The sequence below is a fragment of the Salarias fasciatus genome, chromosome 12 (genome assembly GCF_902148845.1).
Source record: "Salarias fasciatus chromosome 12, fSalaFa1.1, whole genome shotgun sequence".
Lineage (NCBI taxonomy): Eukaryota > Metazoa > Chordata > Actinopteri > Blenniiformes > Blenniidae > Salarias > Salarias fasciatus.
Window position 1 is genome coordinate 13317563 of NC_043756.1, and position 22131 is coordinate 13339693.

General features: G+C 44.2%; 1 protein-coding gene across 7 annotated transcripts; it reads left to right on the plus strand.

Moving 5' to 3' along the window:
- The first annotated feature begins 505 nt into the window (after positions 1–505).
- On the plus strand, positions 506–21668 carry acacb (acetyl-CoA carboxylase beta). Of its 7 annotated transcripts, none has more exons than XM_030104292.1 (55): positions 506–780; positions 870–977; positions 1914–2441; positions 5625–5757; positions 5856–5994; positions 6078–6187; positions 6310–6391; positions 6471–6569; positions 7004–7113; positions 7205–7315; positions 7423–7632; positions 7721–7891; positions 8029–8190; positions 8276–8439; positions 8664–8814; positions 8890–8993; positions 9071–9152; positions 9247–9392; positions 9486–9636; positions 9725–9859; positions 10046–10192; positions 10288–10476; positions 10564–10664; positions 10752–10840; positions 10924–11048; positions 11147–11260; positions 11469–11582; positions 11672–11761; positions 11857–11975; positions 12469–12492; positions 13792–13932; positions 14036–14135; positions 14226–14333; positions 14450–14506; positions 14975–15016; positions 15105–15320; positions 15428–15583; positions 15691–15894; positions 15986–16141; positions 16223–16345; positions 16431–16700; positions 16805–16902; positions 17125–17245; positions 17328–17438; positions 17864–18007; positions 18118–18238; positions 18317–18413; positions 18499–18595; positions 18696–18831; positions 19092–19269; positions 19351–19463; positions 19588–19742; positions 19823–19993; positions 20238–20374; positions 20670–21668. In XM_030104292.1, exons 3-55 carry the CDS (start codon positions 1933–1935, stop codon positions 20794–20796), a joined length of 7260 nt encoding a protein of 2419 aa, XP_029960152.1. In that variant the 5' UTR covers positions 506–780; positions 870–977; positions 1914–1932; the 3' UTR covers positions 20797–21668. The 7 variants fall into 7 exon arrangements, with proteins under 7 accessions (XP_029960152.1, XP_029960153.1, XP_029960150.1 ...); XM_030104293.1 differs by having other exon boundaries at positions 875–977; XM_030104290.1 differs by having other exon boundaries at positions 506–977.
- Positions 21669–22131: the final 463 nt, after the last annotated feature.

Sequence of the window (22131 nt, forward strand, 5' to 3'; positions counted from 1 at the left end):
AAGTGGCTTTGCGGTTCTGTTGTTTGTGCTGTGTTTGAAGTCGATTCAAAGTCAAACCAAGAAATTGACATTGAACATTTAGACACATTGTAAGTAACTGAAGGGCTATGTTTGCACAATTATAGTGTCCTGATATGCTTGTCATAATCACCTAAAACTTGTATCATTTTTTTTTGTTCTTGTCTCCTTCATCACACTCCATACACATTTATCACTTTCGCATTGCATAAGGTGTCTTTTAAATTACTTTTTTTGGCCTTTAGTGATAAATACCAAGAAACCGAAATTTACATTCTGCATTGCATGAAAGTGTCAGAAACAAACACGCCTCAATATTTGAAAGCGGCTGTCTTAGTAACACAGACAAATTATTGATAACGGAGTGGTATATCTTTAGTAATCACATATCTTTGAAGGAGATTTTTCTTTTTGTTTTCTGGGAGGAGCTTGCAGACCCCCCCCCCCCCCTTCATGTTTACTCCCCTCTGTGTGGAGGAAGGGGGAGGAGGTCCATGGCTGTTAAAGCCGGAGGGGCTGGTTTGACATTTGCTGCAGATTCAGAAGAAGGCGACAAAAAGTTGCTCTGGTAGCGGTACTTTCCAATTTGATCATGTCCGCTGATTTCTGAAAAAAGCACTCCCCACCCAAAAAAAAAAAAAGAAAAAAAAGGAAAAAAAACCCCTACAAACTCCCTGCTGACAGTTTGAAGTAATGAGAAACACTCAGTGACAGAAGGAGCCAGAGCGACAGCAGGACTGACTGGAGCTTTTCTCTGCAGCGGTGAGTGGAAATGACAAGTTTTTACCAACCAACAAAACTTGCTTTAAAGCGTCTGTGGCGTGGAATTAACCTCGTGCTTGTTCTGGAAGGGGAGATTAATGTGCAGAGTGGGTCTCAGCCTCCGTCACGCTCGTGGATGCAGAGCCGCCGCGTGGTTTGGTTGCTGGAGTCGAGACGCTGATAAGCCTCATTAATAGGTAACTTTTTGTGTACTGACAGAAGAGGTAAACACTGAGGGAAAGTCATCCTAACGTTTATTATATTATCTTTAAATATAAATATAATTACCTCAGTGGGACTTGTTGGTTTTGCATTAAAATCATGAGGATTTAAATGGGTTTCCGTCTGTTCCGTGATAACATCTGTTTGACAAACAAACAGGTAAAAGCTGCTGCCGGTGGAAAGTGATGGCTCACCCTTTTCTCAAAGTCACTTCATGCATCTTCATACAGCTTGTCAACAAACCCTGTTTATCATTTGTCATTTGAGGCTGACACCCATTTCATATTCATGTCACCTAAATGTCATGTCAATATGTGATTGTTTTATTCTATTTTTTTGTTGTTTCATGCAAATGTGAGGATACTGGATCCTGCTTTACCCCACATTTCCTTGTCCCCTCAGCATTGACCTTTACCCCACATGCTGCTGCCACACTCAGGTCTCATGTCAGCTGTTGCACACAGGCTGTTTATGGGACCCCGGCTGGGAACCACCGGCTCTAAACCTGCATCTAGACGGAGAAATAACACTCGCAAGAAGAGAAACCGCATGGCTCTGCAGCACAAGGATGATTATTGAGAACATCAATTTAACTGCTTCTCAGTGTACCTTTTTGTTTTTGTCTTATATTACCCACAATGCCTCTGTCCTGTGAGGGCTTTTAGACCACTGATGTCTTCAGACTAGAATAGTACACAAACACCAGTTGGCTCGCCTCAGTACTGCCACAAGACAGGACTTTTCTCAGCTACAATCTCACCAAACATCAATGGTTTAAGACAGAAAAGGGCTTTTGATTATTAATTGTGATCATTTGATTCAGTTGTCTTCAAATTAACCCAAATTAGCTCAAATTAGATTAAAAAAAAATGTTGTGATCTCCTTTCTGAATTCTACTCTTGTTGTTACAGTTACAGAAGATGTCTGTGAATGCTCCTGTTAGCAGTTCTTGGATCAGTCCTGTGGATTTTCTGGCTACTGTGGAGGATTTACACCAGGAGAGCCGTAATGCCGCTGAAAGGAGAGAAGTCTCCACCTGATGGCGATCTCAGTACAGCCAGTGAGAACACAGCCTCCCCTCAAGCAGACGAGCATTCCTCCTCAGAGAACGGCCCCGAGGCCGACGGCGAACCAGCAGGTCCTGCAGTCAAAACAATGGAGCCTGATCCTCCGCAGGCCGGGGTGAATTCAGGGCAGCCGTCGCTCCCCCAGACCACCCACAAACTTCCTCGCACCAAAACACCAATGCTGAGCTCGGGGCCCGAGGCGAGGGAACGCCTCAAATTCATTCTTGGAGCGTCGGAGGATAACTCTTCGGATGAGGAGCCCCTCACCACAAAACCTCCAAGTGGCACGCCTCAGCCGTCAGCCTCCGCCTCGAGATGCTCCCCGCAGGAGGTCTCCTCCGCAAGGCCGGACTCGAGCATCTCAGGACTCAAGTAAGACTTTTCTTCTTCAATTTAGAAAGTGTCAGCCCAGTTTCAAAATATAACACACCACTAAGTACACCGATCAGCCTCAACATAACCAAGCAGATGATATTGTGTTCGTCACGCCTCGAATCCTTAATCAGACAGTGGAGCAGATTTGGAGTGCTGCTGATGCTGCTGGGTTGTTTTTCCCCTCTTTGCTCTGGAAAACCATCTTTTATCTCCAGTGAGTTCATTTGACAGATGCATTTAACTTAAAAATATCATAAACTATAAAAAAAAAAAAAAAGAAAAAGAAAAAAAAACTGGACTTGCAAAACTAGAGCAAGTTTTCAAACAAAGCCCCAAATCTTTGAGTAATTCATGTTTAGAAAGCATTTCCTATGAAAATCATCCCCAGACTGTGGTTCTCAATAACATGGAGCCAAAGCTGTACAGAAGTCCAGTGAGGAATTTATCCAATTTAAATTATTTCAAAGCAGGTATTTGAGAAATATAAAGGATCTTGATCAGATCAGTGTAACATATGTATTTAAAGCATGTAAATGGAACTGAATGCCCTATAAAGGGACGTTCTGAAACAGCCGCGATCCAGAGGTATGAACTCCGCTCGGCCTCTGAAGGTGCGCTGGACTATCTAAAACATTTCCTCCCTTCCTTCCTTCTATAGGACGAGCCCATCAGAGCTGCAGCTGTTCTGACCCAGCTGTCTCACCATCAATATTTCAACCCTTGTCGAACTCACTCAGATCTACAGGCCTTCCTGATGATATTATTAATCCATCATGTTATGGCTGATTGGTGTATATTTTGTTTTCTTTTTGCGTCCTCTCGGGGGTTTTTTTTTGGATGGGTTTGGAACACTTCTGGACACATTTTGTACATGCTGTGTGTGGTGTGTGTGGTCACCTGACTGCCGCGCTGACCGGTGTTATTGTTGCATGCCATCTCTGCACCTATTATTGGAACAAGAGCCTTTAGACAAGTGACTTTGAACACTGGACTCCAGATTGCAACACAGTAAGCACTTTGAAGTCCTACACAAATCTTTAATTTAATGTTTTTCTCGTCATAGACTGAATGCAGGGTTGATTTTCCGCCTGCGGTCTGGGATATGATCAGGGCAGGCGGGTTGTTTATTGTAAGCAGATGCATATTAGGCTTGACATCCTTGAGTTGTGCCAACTTATTCAAAATATTTATGTGCTAGTGGAACTTGCGGGAACAGATCATGGAAGACGGAAAGGTAAGACTTGTCCTCCTGCTTTTAAAGTATCTTTCAGGGTTTTTTTTTTTCTTTTCTCTATTGGTGTGTGTTTAATGAAACACTAGATCTTGCATGAAGACACTGGGTCCAGATTGCTTTTTTTTTTTGCCCTGGTGTTGGTCTGGGTTTTGTTTATACTTGTAGAGAGCAGCCAGTGGGCTGTCAGAGGGGATCTGTGGATGTTTTGCACATGTGGGAGGGGAAAAGGCAGGAAGCACTCGCGAGGAAACGGTCTGCAGTTCACTCTTTGTTTTGGTTTTAGTGATTAAACTCACTTTTTCTTGCTAAGCCTCAAAGCACGCTAAAGTGGGCTGCAAATGGAAGGAAGAAACTGTCCAACTCTAAACTTATTCCCATATCTCCTGAGGTGAGTCCACAAAGAAATTCGATGCCATTCTTTGTAACGGGAGCCTCGAGCTGCAGGGTTTCGAAAGTAGACGGTGTTGACGTGTTTATGTTGGAGCACCAGAAGTAAGGAAAAACTAATGCGCTCTTACTTTGTATGGAATGAAGGGGTTTGTGAAAAGGAAGCTGGTGTGACTATGCTGTTGTTATGCAACTGTTCACAGCGAGCCTTGGCACATGTCTGTTTGAGGAAATATGAAGAAAAAAAAAACCCTGCAGAGGACAGATGTTTGAAGCGGGGCAGAATAAGTTTGGCATCATGGAGCAGTTTTATCATGTTTTAGCATAAAGGATTTTGTTTTCAGTCTTCATGTCATGTTTCGTATTTGTGGCTGTCAGTTGCCTGAAGACATGTGTGTCCTTAGCATAGACCATAGACCACCCCGTTTCCTATGTGGAAAGAAAAAAACAAACAAAACAAAAACAGATGCTGGACTTGGAAAACAAGTGATCAGAATCTAGTTCAATAAGAGATTACGTTTCCCGAGCGAACGGCGCGGTACAGGAGTGAAGTTTAAAGTTCATATCAGCTGGGACAGAGCTACAGTGCAGCCGTACAACGTTCCTCACTGCAGGCGTTTCCCTGTGGTGTCTGAACGCGGAGCGGGATTTCTGTAACGTTACAAGCAGCTACAGTTTGGAATGAATGATGATAATAATGGTATGTAACTGGAGTGTTTGGATCACATTGTAGGTCGGGTCTCGACTGCAGAAGACTTCCTAACCTTGTTCATAATGTTTTTAATGTAGGTGTTATTTAAGCTTTTTATTTTACCTGTCAGACAAGCGTGAAGTCTTACAAGGTACAGTATTGATGCTTGTAGTAAGTTGTATTTTTGTAAAAGTGAAGTTTTCTTTTACTCCTAAAGAACAAAACAGAATCACATTTATTTGATCTTCAGGGTTCATCACTGTCCAGGATTACTGAAAGCTGTTAATATTTAGAGATTCAGATTACTTTGAATTTATGACTTAACGGACACATTCTTCAGCATTTTACAGACTGAAGATTATTCCCAATCATTCATTTACAGTTGTGGCAAAAGTTATCAGCTAACAATGAAACCTTTTATGGCAGAAGTTCCATCTTGAAGCGGTTTCTTTTGTCAAATTTATTGTTGCCCGCTCTCATCTGATCTAGTCCAGCTGCTATATTTAAATGGTATTCAGGAGCAGCTGGAAATTAAAGTGAAGGCACAGCCTGTCTCAGCATTATTTTTGATAATAGGCCAGTTATAAATGGGCTGGTCTACAGTCTGTTCGCGCCTGTTGCGGCAATACATTGAACTTTGACTTTTGATTTCCAGTGCTGTAATGCAGTTATAGCTGTCTTTGGGAACAAGCGGATTGAAACTGTTGTGCAGCTGTTGGCTGGGGCGAAGCACAGCGGTCTGAATCAGTGCTGCCTGCGGAGCAACTGGATATGTAGCCTTCAGCTGATGGGATTGTTTCTACTGGAATACTCCCCGCTGATTGTGTTTTTGCTGTGTCTTTGTTTAACCTCAAACGCTCTCCTGCAGGCCTAGCATGTCCGGTCCCCACCTGGTGAAAAAAGGACGTGAGCATAGAAAAATGGATCTCCACAGAGACTTCACGGTGGCCTCTCCTGCCGAGTTCGTCACGCGATTCGGTGGCAGCCGAGTTATAGAAAAAGTAAGAATGACACTTCTTGTAATTTTTTTTTTTTCAATTTGTTGTGACACTGCATCATTTCCAAAGCTATTCACACATTTTGTGTTTGTTTTTCTCAGGTGCTGATCGCTAATAACGGCATTGCTGCAGTCAAATGTATGCGCTCTATCCGCCGCTGGTCCTATGAAATGTTTCGCAACGAGAGGACCATCCGCTTCGTGGTCATGGTGACCCCCGAAGACTTGAAAGCGAATGCAGGTCAGCTTTTTTTCTGTGAGAAAACTGTCTCAAGTCTTTGATTTCATGCACCCTGTTGTGCTCATTGCCGTTTCTCCCAACAGAATACATAAAGATGGCAGACCACTATGTTCCCGTGCCCGGTGGAACCAACAATAACAACTATGCTAACGTGGAGCTGATTGTAGACATCGCCAAGAGGATCCCAGTTCAGGTACAGTTCAGGTTATCTGCACGACACAGTTCAGCGTGTCTGATTTACACCTTTCAACTTTGACCTTTTCTAATCGTTAATGAGTAACTGAGAAACGATCATTGGTGTGTGTCTCTCCGCAGGCTGTGTGGGCTGGCTGGGGCCATGCGTCTGAAAATCCCAAACTGCCCGAGCTGTTGGACAAAGCCGGGATATCATTCATGGGTAAAAAGAACAAAATGTGAACATTTTCATGGAGCTGTGTCAGACAGTGTTATGCATTGCCGCCGGCTGTTCCTCTCAGGGCCGTCCAGTAAGGCCATGTGGGCGCTTGGAGATAAGGTGGCCTCCTCCATCGTGGCGCAGAGTGCAGACATTCCCACACTGCCGTGGAGTGGATCAGGTGATGCATCGTACGCTCTCGTCCCATTTCAACCCTGATATCAGAGTCTCTCATATCTAGACTGCATCCAGATATGATAAGTTGTGAGATTACATTCAAGAGTGGTTTTAATAGTGTGTAACAAGAGTTCACACGCAGAGTCAGTCCAAATCGGATGTTTCATTCCCTTTTTATTTTAATCCTATTTTCTTTTTAATGTCATGTTATATTTTTTTTCTGAGTCAGAAAAAACAGTCAGCCTTTACAGCCTTTATGTATCGAACACAAAACACTTAACACCTTTGGATTTTTCCCATCCTATACATTTTAATGGCAGGGAAATAATACGTAGTGCAATATATTGGGCTTTCTCCACATCATGTTTCCCTCAGGACAGGTGGACTGACTCCATTAAATTCAATCATGCTCTTATTTGATTTGTCTTTGTGTTCCAGGTCTGAGAGTGGACTGGTCTGAAGAGGACCAGAGACTGGGCAATGTAATCAGTGTTCCTCCAGAGGTCTACAGAAAGGGCTGCGTTCGTGACGTAGATGATGGACTGCAGGTGAGCCTCTTCAGCTTGCTGCAATAATAACCAAAACTTGCTTAACATATTTTCATAATCCTTCATTGCATTGCGTGTTGTTTTTCTGCAGGGAGCAGAGAATATTGGCTATCCAGTTGTCATCAAGGCCTCGGAGGGTGGTGGTGGGAAGGGGATCCGAAAGGTCGAAAGCTCTGAAGATTTTTCGAGCTTCTTCAGACAGGTTTGAATCTTTACGTCTCCCAAACAAAAGCCTCCCATTATTTGTCATCGTGACCTTGTTCATACCTATTTCATGCAGTTCTTGGTGTTTATGTGCTCCGTGCGCAGGTTCAAACGGAGGTACCGGGCTCTCCCATCTTCATCATGCAGCTGGCTCAGCATGCGAGGCATCTGGAGGTGCAGATCCTGGCCGACGAGTACGGAAACGCCATCTCTCTGTTCGGACGAGACTGCTCCATCCAGAGGCGGCACCAGAAGATCATCGAGGAGGCTCCTGCAACCATAGCCGCCTCCTCAACGTTCGAACAGATGGAACGGGTTAGTTTAGGTCACTAAACTCCGTTATCTTCTTGAGGTCCTGCAGCTTTATTGTGCTAAAGAACCTGACCGGTCTGTTCTGATGCAGTATGCCGTGCGGCTGGCGAAGATGGTGGGCTACGTGAGTGCGGGTACTGTGGAATATCTCTTCTCTGAGGACGGAAGCTTCCACTTCCTGGAGCTGAATCCTCGTCTTCAGGTGGAACATCCCTGCACGGAGATGATTGCAGACGTAAACCTACCAGCTGCCCAGCTCCAGGTGTGTCTGAAGTATCAAATATATATAGTTATGATACAGAAACAAGCCAAGTATTGCAGCAGCCCGTCACCATAAACTGGATAAAATGGTTCTAAAGATAAACCGACCTGCTTTGTTTTAATCATTATGTTTTATAGATTGCAATGGGAGTCCCACTTCATAGAATTAAGGACATACGGATGCTTTACGGAGAGAGTCCGTGGGGGGACACCCCCATCGACTTTGACAGTCCAAGCTGTGTGCCAAGTCCCAGAGGACACGTCATCGCTGCTCGGATCACCAGCGAAAACCCAGACGAGGTAAAACTTCATCTTTATCGACACTAAAAATGCAATGTCTCCTAACCTTTGCATCCTGACTTAATGTCCCTGCGCTCACTCACAGGGGTTCAAACCCAGCTCCGGCACTGTGCAGGAGCTGAACTTCCGCAGCAGTAAAAACGTCTGGGGGTATTTCAGTGTCGGGGCGACCGGTGGCCTGCACGAGTTTGCCGATTCCCAGTTTGGACATTGTTTCTCGTGGGGTGAGAACCGTGAAGAAGCCATTTCGTAAGCCTGTTTTTCTTTATTGCTCTACAGAATTTATTCCTTTGCTGGTTATTTCCTCAGGGTGGATTACACAAATAGCATTATCTGTCACAATGTAATTAAACAGTATTGACATCAACATACTTCTTTGAATATTAACATTTTTCCAGCATTTGTCAGGGTTCTAATTTTAACTGTAGTAATAGTAACTGGGTGAAACTCACTGTATTTGATGTGTGTTTCAGGAACATGGTCGTTGCTATGAAGGAACTGTCCATTCGAGGAGATTTCAGGACCACGGTTGAATATCTTATTAAACTTCTGGAGACCGAAAGCTTCAGAAACAACGACATTGACACAGGCTGGCTGGATCATCTCATTGCAGAGAAAGTGCAAGTAGGGAACTGGGTACATGTGTCATTTAGCTGTACTGCCGTTACTGTGTCATGACCACATGCGTTCCTCCTGCAGGCAGAGAGGCCAGACACCATGCTGGGCATCGTCTGTGGAGCTCTGCATGTCGCCGATGCAAGTTTCAGAAAGAGCATGTCCAACTACCTTCATTCACTGGAAAGGTCAGAATCTACAATTGAATCTTGTTCAGTTAAATTCACATGATATATTTTCACAGCATTATTTTTCACGTCTGTAGAGGTCAGGTGCTGCCAGCTGCCAGTCTGCTCAACTCGGTCAGCGTGGACCTGATTTATGAGGGAGTCAAATTCTGTCTGAAGGTATTCATTTTATTCTCTTAACATACTTTGGTCAACTCAGTTTTTTTGTTTTTTTCTTCTTTGATCGATACTCTCTCACCGCTGCTGTGTGCAGGTGGCTCGACAATCCCCAACAACGTATGTCATCATGATGAACGGCTCCAACATCGAAATAGACGTCCACAGGCTGAGCGACGGCGGCCTCCTGCTGTGCTACGACGGCTGCAGCCACACCACCTACATGAAGGAGGAAGTCGACAGGCAAGGCTGTGTGAGACGTGAAGAAACCCATTCGCCTGGTTTTTGCTCGTGACTGAACAAATGCACCCCGTCTCGCTTTATTTGGTGTTACAGCTACCGCATCACCGTTGGCAACAAGACCTGCGTGTTTGAGAAGGAGAAGGATCCCACGGTCCTGAGGTCGCCCTCTGCTGGCAAGCTGCTGCAGTACACAGTCGAGGATGGGGGGCATCTTTTTGCAGGAGATGTGTTTGCAGAGATTGAGGTGATTGTGACTTTTTATTTTTTTTCCACGTAGTCTTGACAGCTTACCTACTATACCTGGCTCACTTTTAATTTGCTTGTTAATTCAGGTGATGAAGATGGTGATGACTCTGACTGTGCATCAGTCTGGCTGTATCCACTTTGTCAAGAGGCCCGGGGCGGTTCTGGAGCCCGGCTGCATCATGGCTCACATGGACTTGGACGACCCCAGCAGTATACATAAAGTACGTGATTCTAGCACCTGCAACGATGGAAACTTCTAATTTAGCAATATTTTATTTGCATCTTGACTCGGCAGTGTCGAATTAATGGCCTTTCTCAGATTTTGTCATTTCATTGGGGCTCAAAGAAGGACATTTCCAAACACTTTCTATGTCAACTGTCAGTTTTTCAATTTTGCTTTTTCGCAGGTGGAGCTTAACACCGCCACGTTACCACCGCAGCAGCCACTGCCCATGGTCGGTGAAAAGCTCCACCAGGTGTTCCACAGCGTGCTGGAAAACCTGATCAAAGTGATGGACGGGTACTGTCTTGAAGAGCCTTACTTCAGCACCAAGGTACCGCCTGTCGCTTTCTACCACTTGAGCCACCTCGGTGAGCCGTGACATGAACACTCCCTGCACCTTTTTGTTTTGCGTGTCGCTTTGTGCAGCTGAAACAGTGGGTGGCCACCCTCATGAAAACCCTCAGGGACCCCTCACTGCCACTGCTGGAGCTCCAGGAGATCATGACCAGCGTGGCCGGCCGTATTCCGCCGAGCGTTGAGAAAGACATCCGTAAAGTCATGGCTCAGTACGCCAGCAACATCACCTCTGTCCTCTGCCAGTTCCCCAGTCAACGGGTAAAAATCCATGCAAGGCAAACGTTCTGTTTCACACTGTGCTTGTACCGAATAGCACCCTGTAGCGCTGGTCTCTCTTGATTGCAGGTCGCAAATATTCTGGACAGCCATGCAGCGACGCTCCAGAGGAAATCTGACCGAGAGGTTTTCTTCATGAACACTCAGAGCATTGTGCAGCTGGTGCAGAGGTCAGTATCTCCATCCTTTATCAGACTGTGCAGCTGCTGTATTGAACCTGAAAGATTTTTATGATGCGTGGATTGACTTTTGTCCAGATACCGCAGTGGAATCCGTGGTTATATGAAATCTGTGGTGCTTGACCTGCTGAAGCGTTACCTGCAGGTCGAAATCCAGTTTCAGCAAGGTAACGTGAACGGTCACATTGTCTTCACAGCAACAGCAGGTTCAGCTAAACAAAACTGCACTTTTTTTTTTTTTTTAAATCAGCTCACTATGATAAGTGTGTGATCAACCTAAGAGAGCAGCACAAACCAGACATGAGTCCTGTGCTGGACTACATCTTCTCCCATGCTCAGGTCTCCAAGAAGAACGTCCTGGTCACAATGCTCATAGTAAGGCTTTCATCAAGAGCTCATATATCAGTTTCTCTTAATAATGAATCTTTGGGACATAAATAACTGTGCAGCATATGTTGTGTTATCTTTTTCAGGACCAGCTGTGTGGACGGGATCCCACTCTGGCAGATGAGCTCATGGCCATTCTGAACGAACTCACGCAGCTCAGTAAGATGGAGAACTCAAAGGTGGCTTTGAGAGCCAGACAGGTGCGACAGCCTGCAGTGTGCAGTTTGCATTTTGTGTGTGGGTTTTCTCAAGATACTCTGGTTCACTTCCACAATTCAGAAACGTGTGTTTGATGTTATTTGGTGACTCTAAATCGACAGTAAGCGTGAGTGGGTGTGACTTTTGACCCTGAGTTGGATAAGGCAGTGTAGAATATGGATGAATAATGTTTTGGTAAATGTTCCACAGGTCTTGATAGCCTCCCATTTGCCATCATACGAGCTGAGACACAACCAAGTGGAGTCCATCTTCCTGTCAGCCATTGACATGTACGGCCACCAGTTCTGCCCAGAAAACTTGAAGGTTTGCATCATATGGAGACATTTCCTCATGAATATGAAAGCAGTTTAGATATCTGATGAATAATAGATATTATTTTTTATCTGGCACAGAAACTCATTCTCTCTGAAACCTCCATTTTTGACGTTCTGCCCAATTTCTTCTACCACTCCAATCAAGTCGTTTGCATGGCGGCCCTGGAGGTATGCTCTGTTGGCTTGTGGATACCGAGCCGTCATTTTTTATAAACATGTCTCTGTTAATTACTGACGATTGACTTCATTTCGGTCTGTTTCAGGTCTATGTTCGCAGAGGGTACATCGCCTACGAGCTGAACAGCATCCAGCATCACCAGCTGCAGGACGGGACGTGCGCCGTGGACTTTCAGTTCATGTTGCCCTCGTCGCATCCGAACAGGTAGCGGATTCTCACAGCGCAGATGGATAACAGTGTCGTTTACTTCTCTTTCCATGTCAGTATTTGAACAAATATCTTCTCAGTCGTGCATCGAAGGCTGCAGTGCTGTTTCTCAGTTAAGCATCGAATTGGTGATAACGACTCCCGCTGATCAGGGAGTTTGTTTCACTGAACAAATCATACTTTTTGTTGATAATTCCTTCACTCAGTGGCTTTTCGCACAAAATTCTAGACATCATGGAACACTAATCGATCTTATACTGTCCAGATAGAAAAAGACGAATTAATGAAATAACTGGCGCTGCAGGCGGACGTCGGCCTGTGAACTGCTGCTGTAACTGCTCCTGGCTAACTCTGAGTGCTGATGGTTTTTCTCCCTCTTGAAAATAACTTGAATGTGCCTGTGGCGTGCGTTAACCGAATCGTGCCTAGAGGTGGATGTACAGTTTGATCATTCCCTGCTAATATTCACCTGTCAATCATCTGATTTCAGAGGGAGCAGCCCTACTCTGAACAGGTAGAGTAAAGCTCCTCCCAACCAGCCAAACCACCCCATGGTGTGTATGTCTCTCAGAAATGCATGCCAGATGCACCGTGATGCTTTTTCCTGCCACCAAGACTTGTGTATGAGGAGTAACAACTTCCTTCTGAATTCGTCTTTTAAAGCTGAGCTATTCTTTTTTTTTCTTTTGCTGCTTCTTCAACATGTAAAGCACATTTGAGATATTTTTGAGAGGTACGCCCTCTCACTAGCTACTTCTTGCTCTTCTTCAAACTTTCACGTCAACTATTCCATTGATTGCTGCTGATAGGGGCGCCTGTTTTCCCCAAAAGATAAGATCGAAGATATACTAACATTTGTTCCACTTACTTTATTTCTATTAAATGAAGAATGTATCAATCATTGTGGCGGGCAGTCAATTCATGAATCTGATCTCTCACATTATGTTCGACTCGGACTTTGGTGCTTGTTAAATAGGACTTCACACTGTTATTCCATGTCCTGGATTATTCTGGTACTTTTCAGACTGAAAAGCATAAATTCCACACTTACGGGTGACCTCCTTTAGTCAACTTTACTATAAACTCATGCCTACCTTACGTCATTAAAATAGCTGAAGTTTTAATTTAATTCTGTTGATGTATTTGATGTTGTAGTTTAAATCGTTTGTCCCTCATATTGACCTACTTAAAGGCCAACGTCTATTCTATCTCAAGTCCAACTCAGCAACTTGCAAAACACAACAGCAGCAATGAAAGTCCCTACATTTAAACCTCTGTGACCGTTTAAAGAAAACCAGAACATTTTAATGTAACGTAGAATCACTGTTAGAGCTGCTGTAATGAATCACTGGACTGTTCCAAGTGTTCCTGATGAAGTGACTCTTGAGTGCATGCTCTACACACGCCTGTCGATGTAATGAACCGTTGAATGCAATATTGATATTGACAACAGACACTGAGTATAAACAGTTTCGTCAGTATTCAGGGTGTCATTATTTTGTGTGACGAATTCTTCAGATTCCTGTTTTTTGCATTCAGATGAAGTTTAGCCTGGACCAGACCTGTAGACTTGAAACACACTGACATTATGCCACCTGTGCCTGATTGGAAGTGAATGTCATGCTGGGAATACTTAGACATATATATTTTTACTTTTCCATTATTTTTTCCATTTTCCATAATTGTCAAGGAACTTTGAAATTTGCTTTAATTGCTCCCTGGAATAATTTTTTTTATTTTTTTAAACTATCTCCGTGTGTCTTTTTACTTCTTGGCGTCATCACTGAGTGGTTTTGGCTCCGTTTTGTTTAAGGCTTCCCGTCCCGGTGTGTGCGTCTGGCCAGCACAAAATCAGGCGTCACGGCAGCGAGCTCTTCCTGGAGGGAGCCTTGTCTCCGCCCTGCCAGCGCCTGGGAGCCATGGTGGCTTTCCAGTGTTTTGATGATTTCAAAAGGTTCAAATTAGCTTCATTTTTTTTCATCTCAAATCATCCTGCTTGCATTGGAACTCGCTATGAATTGATAAATGTGTATATATATATTTTTTTTTTTTGTCAGGGATTTCGATGAAGTTCTGTCCAGCTTTGCTGAACCTCTCTTGGAGAGCTCTCCCTTCTCAGAGTCCTGCTCCGGCCTGTATGAAGAGGAGAGTTTCAAGGTGCGAGCGCTTAAGAAGGCACCGGCTTGAGAAAACAGATGTTTTCATCTGTGTCTCTTCAGCCACTGAGTTCTCCTCCGTCTTCTGCAGAATATCAGGGAGAACCCGATCCACATCATCAATGTGTCCATAAAAACAGCAGACACGGAAGACGACGACACCCTGGTGACGGCCCTCACCGCCTTCACCCAGCTGAAGGTCAGCCAAATTAAGACTCTTTTCATCATGACAAGGTTTAATTTGTTTTCATTTGCATTTTTTTTTTCCTGTGGACGTATGTAGTACATGTGTGTATTTTTTTTTCCTTGAAACAGAAAGCAGTCCTGTTCGAGTACGGAATCCGGAGAATCACGTTTTTGATTGCACAGAAGGTAATCCTGCCTTCGTAGAATAAATCAGAATTATGGATGCTACACATGAAAATTAACAATTTCATCTGTCAGACTGATCATAAATGAACAGCCATGATATTAAATGTACCGTCAAATGTTTTTATATATGTGGCTGTTACGCTGTTATTTCCCAGTATAAATAATATATTGATGTTAGTTTGTTATAAAAGTGTTTGTGCTGTTATTAACTGGCATTTTAAAGCCAAATTGAGCTAATAAAAACAAGTTTCTCTTCCCTGACAACTTTTTATTTTTATTATGCAAGCTAGAAGTAACAGCAGCACCCAAGTTCTTTTTTCTGATATTAATACATCACCATAGATTAACTTTTTTTCTTTAATTTGCTTTCAACTAATAGTTAAAACATAGTTTTACTCCAAAATGTGTCTTTTCTATGTAAAATAAGGAAATGCATTCATAAGAAATTGTATTTCTTCATGTAAACAGAGAGAATTCCCAAAGTTCTTCACATTCAGAGCCAGAGACGGGGTAAGTTCTTCATCCTCGATGAAGATGACGAACGCTCACACTGCTGTCTGATGAGGTGGTGACCGCTGCGATCTCCGGCTCTGTTCAGTTCCAGGAGGATCGCATCTATCGTAACCTGGAGCCGGCTTTAGCGTTCCAGCTGGAGCTCAACAGGATGAGGAACTTCGACCTGACGGCGGTCCCCTGTGCCAATCACAAGATGCACCTCTACCTGGGCGCCGCTCGCGTTGACGAGGGCGCCGAAGTTACGGATTACCGCTTCTTCATCCGAGCAATTATTCGCCACTCAGATCTCATCACAAAGGTGAGAGGGGAGGCTCCCAACACACACCTCAGATCAGGGGCAGGCGCTTCATTGTATTGGGAGACAAGAGAAGAAGTACTTGCTGAGCAATCTTTGCACAAATCCAGGAAGCCTCATTTGAATACCTTCAAAACGAAGGAGAGCGCCTCCTGCTGGAAGCCATGGATGAGTTGGAAGTGGCCTTCAGTAACACCAACGTCCGCACAGACTGCAATCACATCTTCCTCAACTTCGTCCCCACTGTCATCATGGACCCCTCGAAGGTGTGTGTGTGCAACATTTTTCAGTTCTATCAAATCTCCACTGTATTTAGTGGATACACTGTTGGTTTCTCTCTTTAACTCCCTGATCCTGCGCTTTGCGTTGTCAGATCGAGGAGTCCGTCCGCTCCATGGTCATGCGGTACGGCAGTCGTCTTTGGAAGCTGCGGGTCTTGCAGGCCGAGCTGAAGATCAACATCCGTCTGACACCAACAGGGAATGCCATCCCCATCCGCCTCTTTCTCACCAATGAATCCGGGTATTATTTGGACATCAGCCTTTACAAAGAGGTCACAGATCCCGGATCTGGCCAGGTGAGCGAAGGACAGCGAATGTTTCAGTAGAACTAAACAAAATCGATACGTGATGTTAGATGGTGAGGGGTCTGGCTGTCTTTCTTTGCAGATCATGTTCCAGTCGTATGGAGACAAGCAGGGCCCGCTGCAGGGGATGCTGATCAACACTCCCTACGTGACCAAAGACCTGCTGCAGGCTAAACGCTTCCAGGCGCAGACTCTGGGCACCACATACGTTTATGACTTCCCTGAGATGTTCAGACAGGTGCTGCGAAGTCACCGAGAGCTGTATGATCGTTTGGTTTTCTGTGTCTGTGGTCTGTTCTCACTGCGATTCCCCTGCTAGGCTTTGTTCAAGCTGTGGGGTCCGGGAGGCAAATGCCCCACAGACGTGCTGATCTGCACCGAGCTTGTTCTGGACCCTCAAGGGGGACTGGTGCACATGAACCGCCTGCCTGGAGACAATGATGTGAGCTGCGTTTCACAACATTCACAAAAGCCCCAAGTATTTTTACGAATGTCACGTTTATGAAACTGTTTCTTGGCCTTTCCAGGTGGGGATGGTTGCTTTCAGGATGAAGATGAAGACTCCAGAGTACCCGGAGGGCAGGGACATCATCGTCATCTGCAACGACATTACCCACATGATCGGCTCGTTCGGCCCCCAGGAGGACGAGCTGTACCTCAGGGCGTCGGAGTTGGCCCGGGCCGAGGGCATCCCCCGCATTTACATCGCGGCCAACAGCGGCGCTCGCATCGGGCTCGCCGAAGAGGTGAAGCACATGTTCCAGGTGGCCTGGATCGACCCGGCCGATCCCTACAAGGTAACCAGCGAAAGCAGCGTTTCTCATTTTATTTTCATTTTCTGGAAGCACAGATGTGTGAAGTTTTATGTGTTTAATGTGTCATTTTCGTTTTATTGTCACAGGGTTTCAAATACCTCTACCTGACACCGCAGGACTACACCCGTATCAGCGCCACCAACTCTGTTCACTGTCATCATGTAGAGGAGGGAGGAGAGTCCAGGTACTCTGCCTGCTTCTACAAGGCCTCAGTGCTGTGCCTCCGTAACACTTTCTCATAAGAATATGGTTCCCAATGTGGTTGAATTTGAGATATATTATTCAAACAAAGTTGTAAAAATAAATGCTGCAAACCAAGAATGTTTAAGAATATAGGTCTGGTGTGTGTGGTTAATAGAGACATAAACTGAAATTTAAAAAAGATTTGTCTGTTGGACCCTCTCAGGTACATCATCACTGACATTGTTGGGAAGGACGACGGTCTCGGGGTTGAGAACCTGCGAGGCTCTGGCACCATCGCAGGAGAGTCTTCTCAGGCCTACCAGGAGATTGTCACAATCAGTATGGTGAGTATATTGATCAAAGTTCCCACTGTGCTTCTTCTTCTTCTTCTTTTTTCGTTTTTCAGAATAAATGTTGCTCCCGCAGGTGACGTGTCGTGCGATTGGAATCGGAGCTTATCTGGTCCGACTGGGACAGCGAGTGATCCAGGTGGAGAACTCCCACATCATCCTGACTGGCTCCAGCGCTCTAAACAAGGTTTGTTATTTTCATCTCATTGTTTTCCAGATGTAGTGTGATTAGTAAGGATTTTCATATCATTGTAATATCCATACATCTAATAGAATTCAAACTCGTCTGCATTCCTTCAGTTTCTCCTGCTTCCTGCAATATTTAGGATTTGCTGTTCATATAACATCAATCTGAAAACACTGGACTTGGAGCAAACTATGTACTGAATAGAATAATGAAAGCTGCAGGTTGGACAATCCAAACAAAGAGGGTTTCTTTGTAAAAGTAAGGTTTCTTTCACGTGGAGTGATCTGAAGAAGCGAGTTTACTTATCAGTCCCAAATGAACACAACTTGTCTTATTAGTCTTTCATTTTGAAATATAACCATTTTCATTAAAATAAAGGGATAACTGTGGACTTCAGGTCGTTCAGCTCCTTTTCCTGTGCGCAGGTTCTGGGACGGGAGGTCTACACGTCCAACAACCAACTTGGAGGAATCCAAATTATGCACAACAACGGAGTCACACACTCCACCGTGCCGGATGATTTTGATGGCGTCTTCACTATTCTGCAGTGGCTCTCTTACATGCCAAAGGTTATTTGACCATATTCATATGTGAAGTGCATGTATTGTGTATTTTTCAATGTGGGAATTTTAATAATTTTGGTATCATTTTATTTATTTTTTTGGTTGTTTCTTTGCAGAACAAACACTCCCCTGTGCCTGTTATTGCAACGACTGATCCAGTAGACAGAGAGATCGATTTCATTCTCTCTAAAGCGCCGTACGACCCCCGCTGGATGCTCGCAGGCAGACCTCATCCCAGTGAGTTGTAGCATCCAAAACTTGAAACTGCTCTCATTTGGTTGTTTGATTAAATACAATCACCCTCTGTGCCGCTAGCTGTGAAGGGCTCCTGGCAGAGCGGATTCTTTGATTATGGCTCCTTCATGGAGATCATGGGATCCTGGGCCCAGACTGTGGTCGTGGGTAGAGCGCGGTAAAAACTCTCACTGTCAGCATGAAATTCATGACAAGTTCTGTAAACACTACTCGGAAAGAATCACACTGTTGAATGGCTGCAGGTTAGGAGGGATCCCTCTGGGTGTCATTGCTGTCGAAACTCGCACAGTGGAGTTCACTGTACCAGCAGATCCAGCCAACCTGGATTCAGAAGCTAAAGTAAGTAAATCCCTCCTGGAGTTTCTTTTAAAGCCAAAATTCAGTGATTCTGTAACTTGAGGTTTTCACGTCGGCCCTTGTTCTTGTTCATTCACGTCAGGTCCAGCAGCAGGCCGGCCAGGTGTGGTTTCCAGATTCAGCCTTTAAAACGGCTCAGGCCATTTGCGATTTCAACCGTGAACGTCTGCCTCTCATGGTGTTTGCCAACTGGAGGGGCTTCTCCGGGGGGATGAAGGGTAAAGGATGAATACTGCAAAGTCCGGGAAGAGGTCGTCTCAGGCAGAGTCCAGGCGGGGCAGCGGCACTGTTCATGTTCTTGATGCTTGTGTGTTTAAATCGGATAAAAGATAAAATAACAATTTGAACATAGTCAAATTAATGTCAAAATAACTGTCAAATCTATTTGTCTATTTGTGCAGTCGAGTCGTATCACTTATTTACAAGTCTTGTTGTTATTTTCTTATTCATTCAAAACATTTTTTTCATTTGTTTTTAGATATGTATGACCAGGTCCTGAAGTTTGGGGCTTACATCGTGGACGCCCTGCATGGTTTCCGCCAGCCGGTGCTGGTATACATCCCTCCACACGCTGAGCTAAGAGGGGGATCCTGGGTGGTGATCGACCCCACCATCAACCCGCTGTGTATGGAGCTGTACGCCGACAGAGAGAGCAGGTACACAAAGCAGAGCCATTTACCGAGATTCCCTGTTTGTTGTGCTTGATGTGTGATTCGTGTGGGTTTGTTTCTCTCCAGAGGCGGCGTGCTCGAGCCTGAAGGTACAGTGGAGATCAAATTCAGGAGGAAAGACCTGCTGAAGACCATGAGGAGGCTGGACTCGGTGTACGCTGGCCTGGTTGAGCAGCTTGGTAAAGGCCTTTTCTCCTATAAACCAACTGAACTGATTTGATTTCTCTTTATTCATTTTTTTTTTTAACATTCCTGAGTTTGTCAACACTTTACCGTGACTCTGGTCTCTCCTGCTCTCATCAGCCTCACCAGAACTGTCTGAAAAACAGTGCAGGGAGCTGGAGCTGAAGCTGAAAGCCAGGGAGGAGTTCCTGCAGCCAATCTACCACCAGGTGGCAGTGCAGTTTGCAGATCTGCACGACACACCTGGCAGGATGCAGGAGAAAGGTGTAGTCACTGTGAGTCTGCAGTTCATCAACTCATCACTGGATTTAACAGGCATGGTTTGCTTCATCATGTTCTTTCATCCTCTTTGAAGGACATCTTGGACTGGAAAAATGTGAGGAGTTTCTTCTACTGGCGTCTGCGCCGCCTCCTGCTGGAGCAGGTGGTGAAATGTGAGATTTTACAGGCCAACAGGGATCTCAGTGACGGACACATGCAGTCGATGCTGAGGCGGTGGTTTGTTGAAACAGAAGGAACTGTCAAGGTGTGTGACAAAGGCAAAGGTTACTGTTTCTAAAACATAAACCGCAGTTTGCACATTTTCTATTCAAGTAATCAATGGTAGAGTTTAATGTTATATCATTTAAGATTGCAAATGTCCAAACTGGTGGACTTGTACTTGTAGTTCTTACTTTTATCAAAACACATTGACAGATTTTAGCTGCGCATCTCAGTTTCACTGTTGAAAACTCCTCAGTTATTAACTAAGACGTCTGTTTTCTGTCCAGGCTTACCTTTGGGACAACAACCAAGCTGTGGTTGAATGGCTGGAGAAACATTTGTCCACTGAGGATGGAGTCAAATCAGCCATCCGAGAGAACATCAAGTACTTGAAAAGAGAAAATGCTCTGAAACACATTCGCAGGTATGCACACACACACACACACACACACACATCATTATTGGCATACGTTTGGGTTTTATCCTCATAAGTTAATGAAAGTGTGTTATTACACTTCATTATTAGGGTACTTTAGCTGTTTAATTGAAACATTATTTTGGAAAGTCATTTTGTTTACTCGCTGTGTGCATATTAGAGCATTTATTTGTTTATGGTTTGGCTTTCAAGCTCAAAATTAATGGTGTCGGTTGCATTCTCGTCTCTAATACTGACAAAAAAAACATTTGGAAGTTGGTGTAACGTCTCCCGTTGTTTCTAGCTTGGTGCAGGCCAACCCCGACGTGGTGATGGACTGCATCATCCATATGAGCCAGAACATCACTCCGTCTCAGAGAGCCAAGGTGGCGAATCTGCTGGCGACGATGGACAGCTCCAGCACCAGTTAAGCTCTGAGACTGTGAAAGAGAATTACAAAAAAAAAAAAAAAGAAAGAACACTACCTTGGTTGATTGTATTGGTACTGAACCACTTATGTGTTAAATGCACAAACACAAGGTTAATTGCTCACAATGTTTGTTTAAAAAAAAGATAGTGTTTTGTTTGTCATCAGCTTTGTTCTGCACAGAAGTTTTTGTACATTTGCCTGTTCAGCCAGAGCTGCTACTCCTCTGATCCACCAGCTTTCACTTTAGTGCACATTTTCTGTGCTGCAGTGTCGGTGTGCCTTATACCACTGTCTTGAAGCTGTACTTATTCAGGCTCGATTGGCTTTTGGGAGCCAGTCGTCACTTTTCTTAAAGATTGCATGATGAGTATTTACATGTTTGAATGTAAACTGTATGGAAAAATAAGCTCAGACGACTGGTCACCTCTTTGACCAGGCTTTTCATGAAAAGAAAATGACTAAAGATTTGTACGAGTCTTTAATCAGTTAAAAATTTTTTTAATTTTGTATCGACTGAAAAAGAATTCTTGTCGGTATTTTCTGATCCAGCAGATTTCTAATGAGAGTCAAGTTGCACTGTCCGTTCAGGTCGTCGTTTTGATTCTTGTAAGTCTTTTTATTTATGTCGCTAAGTCTGTGGTTGTGGTTGTAACACTGGATTTAATACTTTGTTTAGAAAAAGTTCTCTGTTTCTCTTTGAAGTGGAAGCTTTTATGACTCAGGTTCGATTGAGGGCGCCACGTCGTTTGCTCCTCACGGTGTCTTGGTTCGCCTAACCTCTGACTGGATCATCAGAGGCCTCAGCCATGACATTTCATTTGAATAAATAGAAACTCTTTCCTGTGTCTTCTAATTTGCTACGGGCTGTTCATTGCTATAATAAATATTCATGGGATTGAAATGTAAAGAAGCTTCTTTCATTGACCCATCCGACTTTTATTATGATCATGTTAATGAACATAATGTACATCTGACCTCCTGACATGTTAATTACAGTGTGTAGAAGAATAATAAAGTGTAAAAAATCTTGATTACTGGATGTGTTGGCACACTTGTATTTTGGAAGGGAGCAGGTAAATACAGGCAAAAGAAAGCTTTTCTGTGACAAAACAACATTCAAATATATATAGACAGAGCAAAAGATTGATAGAGTCATTTCCTCCAGCTGCCCTTTTTTATAAATATAAATAAAACATCACGGCAATGATATCTAGCACAATACAATAGAGAAGAGATGTCAAGCTACATTATGGACAGGCTTTAAGATGCGGAGTGAACAACAGAACAACTGATGGTTGCTAACGTACAGAAATCTCCAGAGTCTTTGTACTTTTAC

Excerpts from the sequence above, each read along its gene's own strand:
- acacb (XM_030104290.1), top strand. The coding sequence starts at position 1,933 with ATGCTCCTGTTAGCAGTTCTTGGATCAGTCCTGTGGATTTTCTGGCTA. Across the intron at positions 9,393-9,485 it reads ATGAAGGAGGAAGTCGACAG|CTACCGCATCACCGTTGGCA; the intron begins GCAAGGCTGTGT and ends TTGGTGTTACAG. Across the intron at positions 14,507-14,974 it reads CGTTTTTGATTGCACAGAAG|AGAGAATTCCCAAAGTTCTT; the intron begins GTAATCCTGCCT and ends TCATGTAAACAG.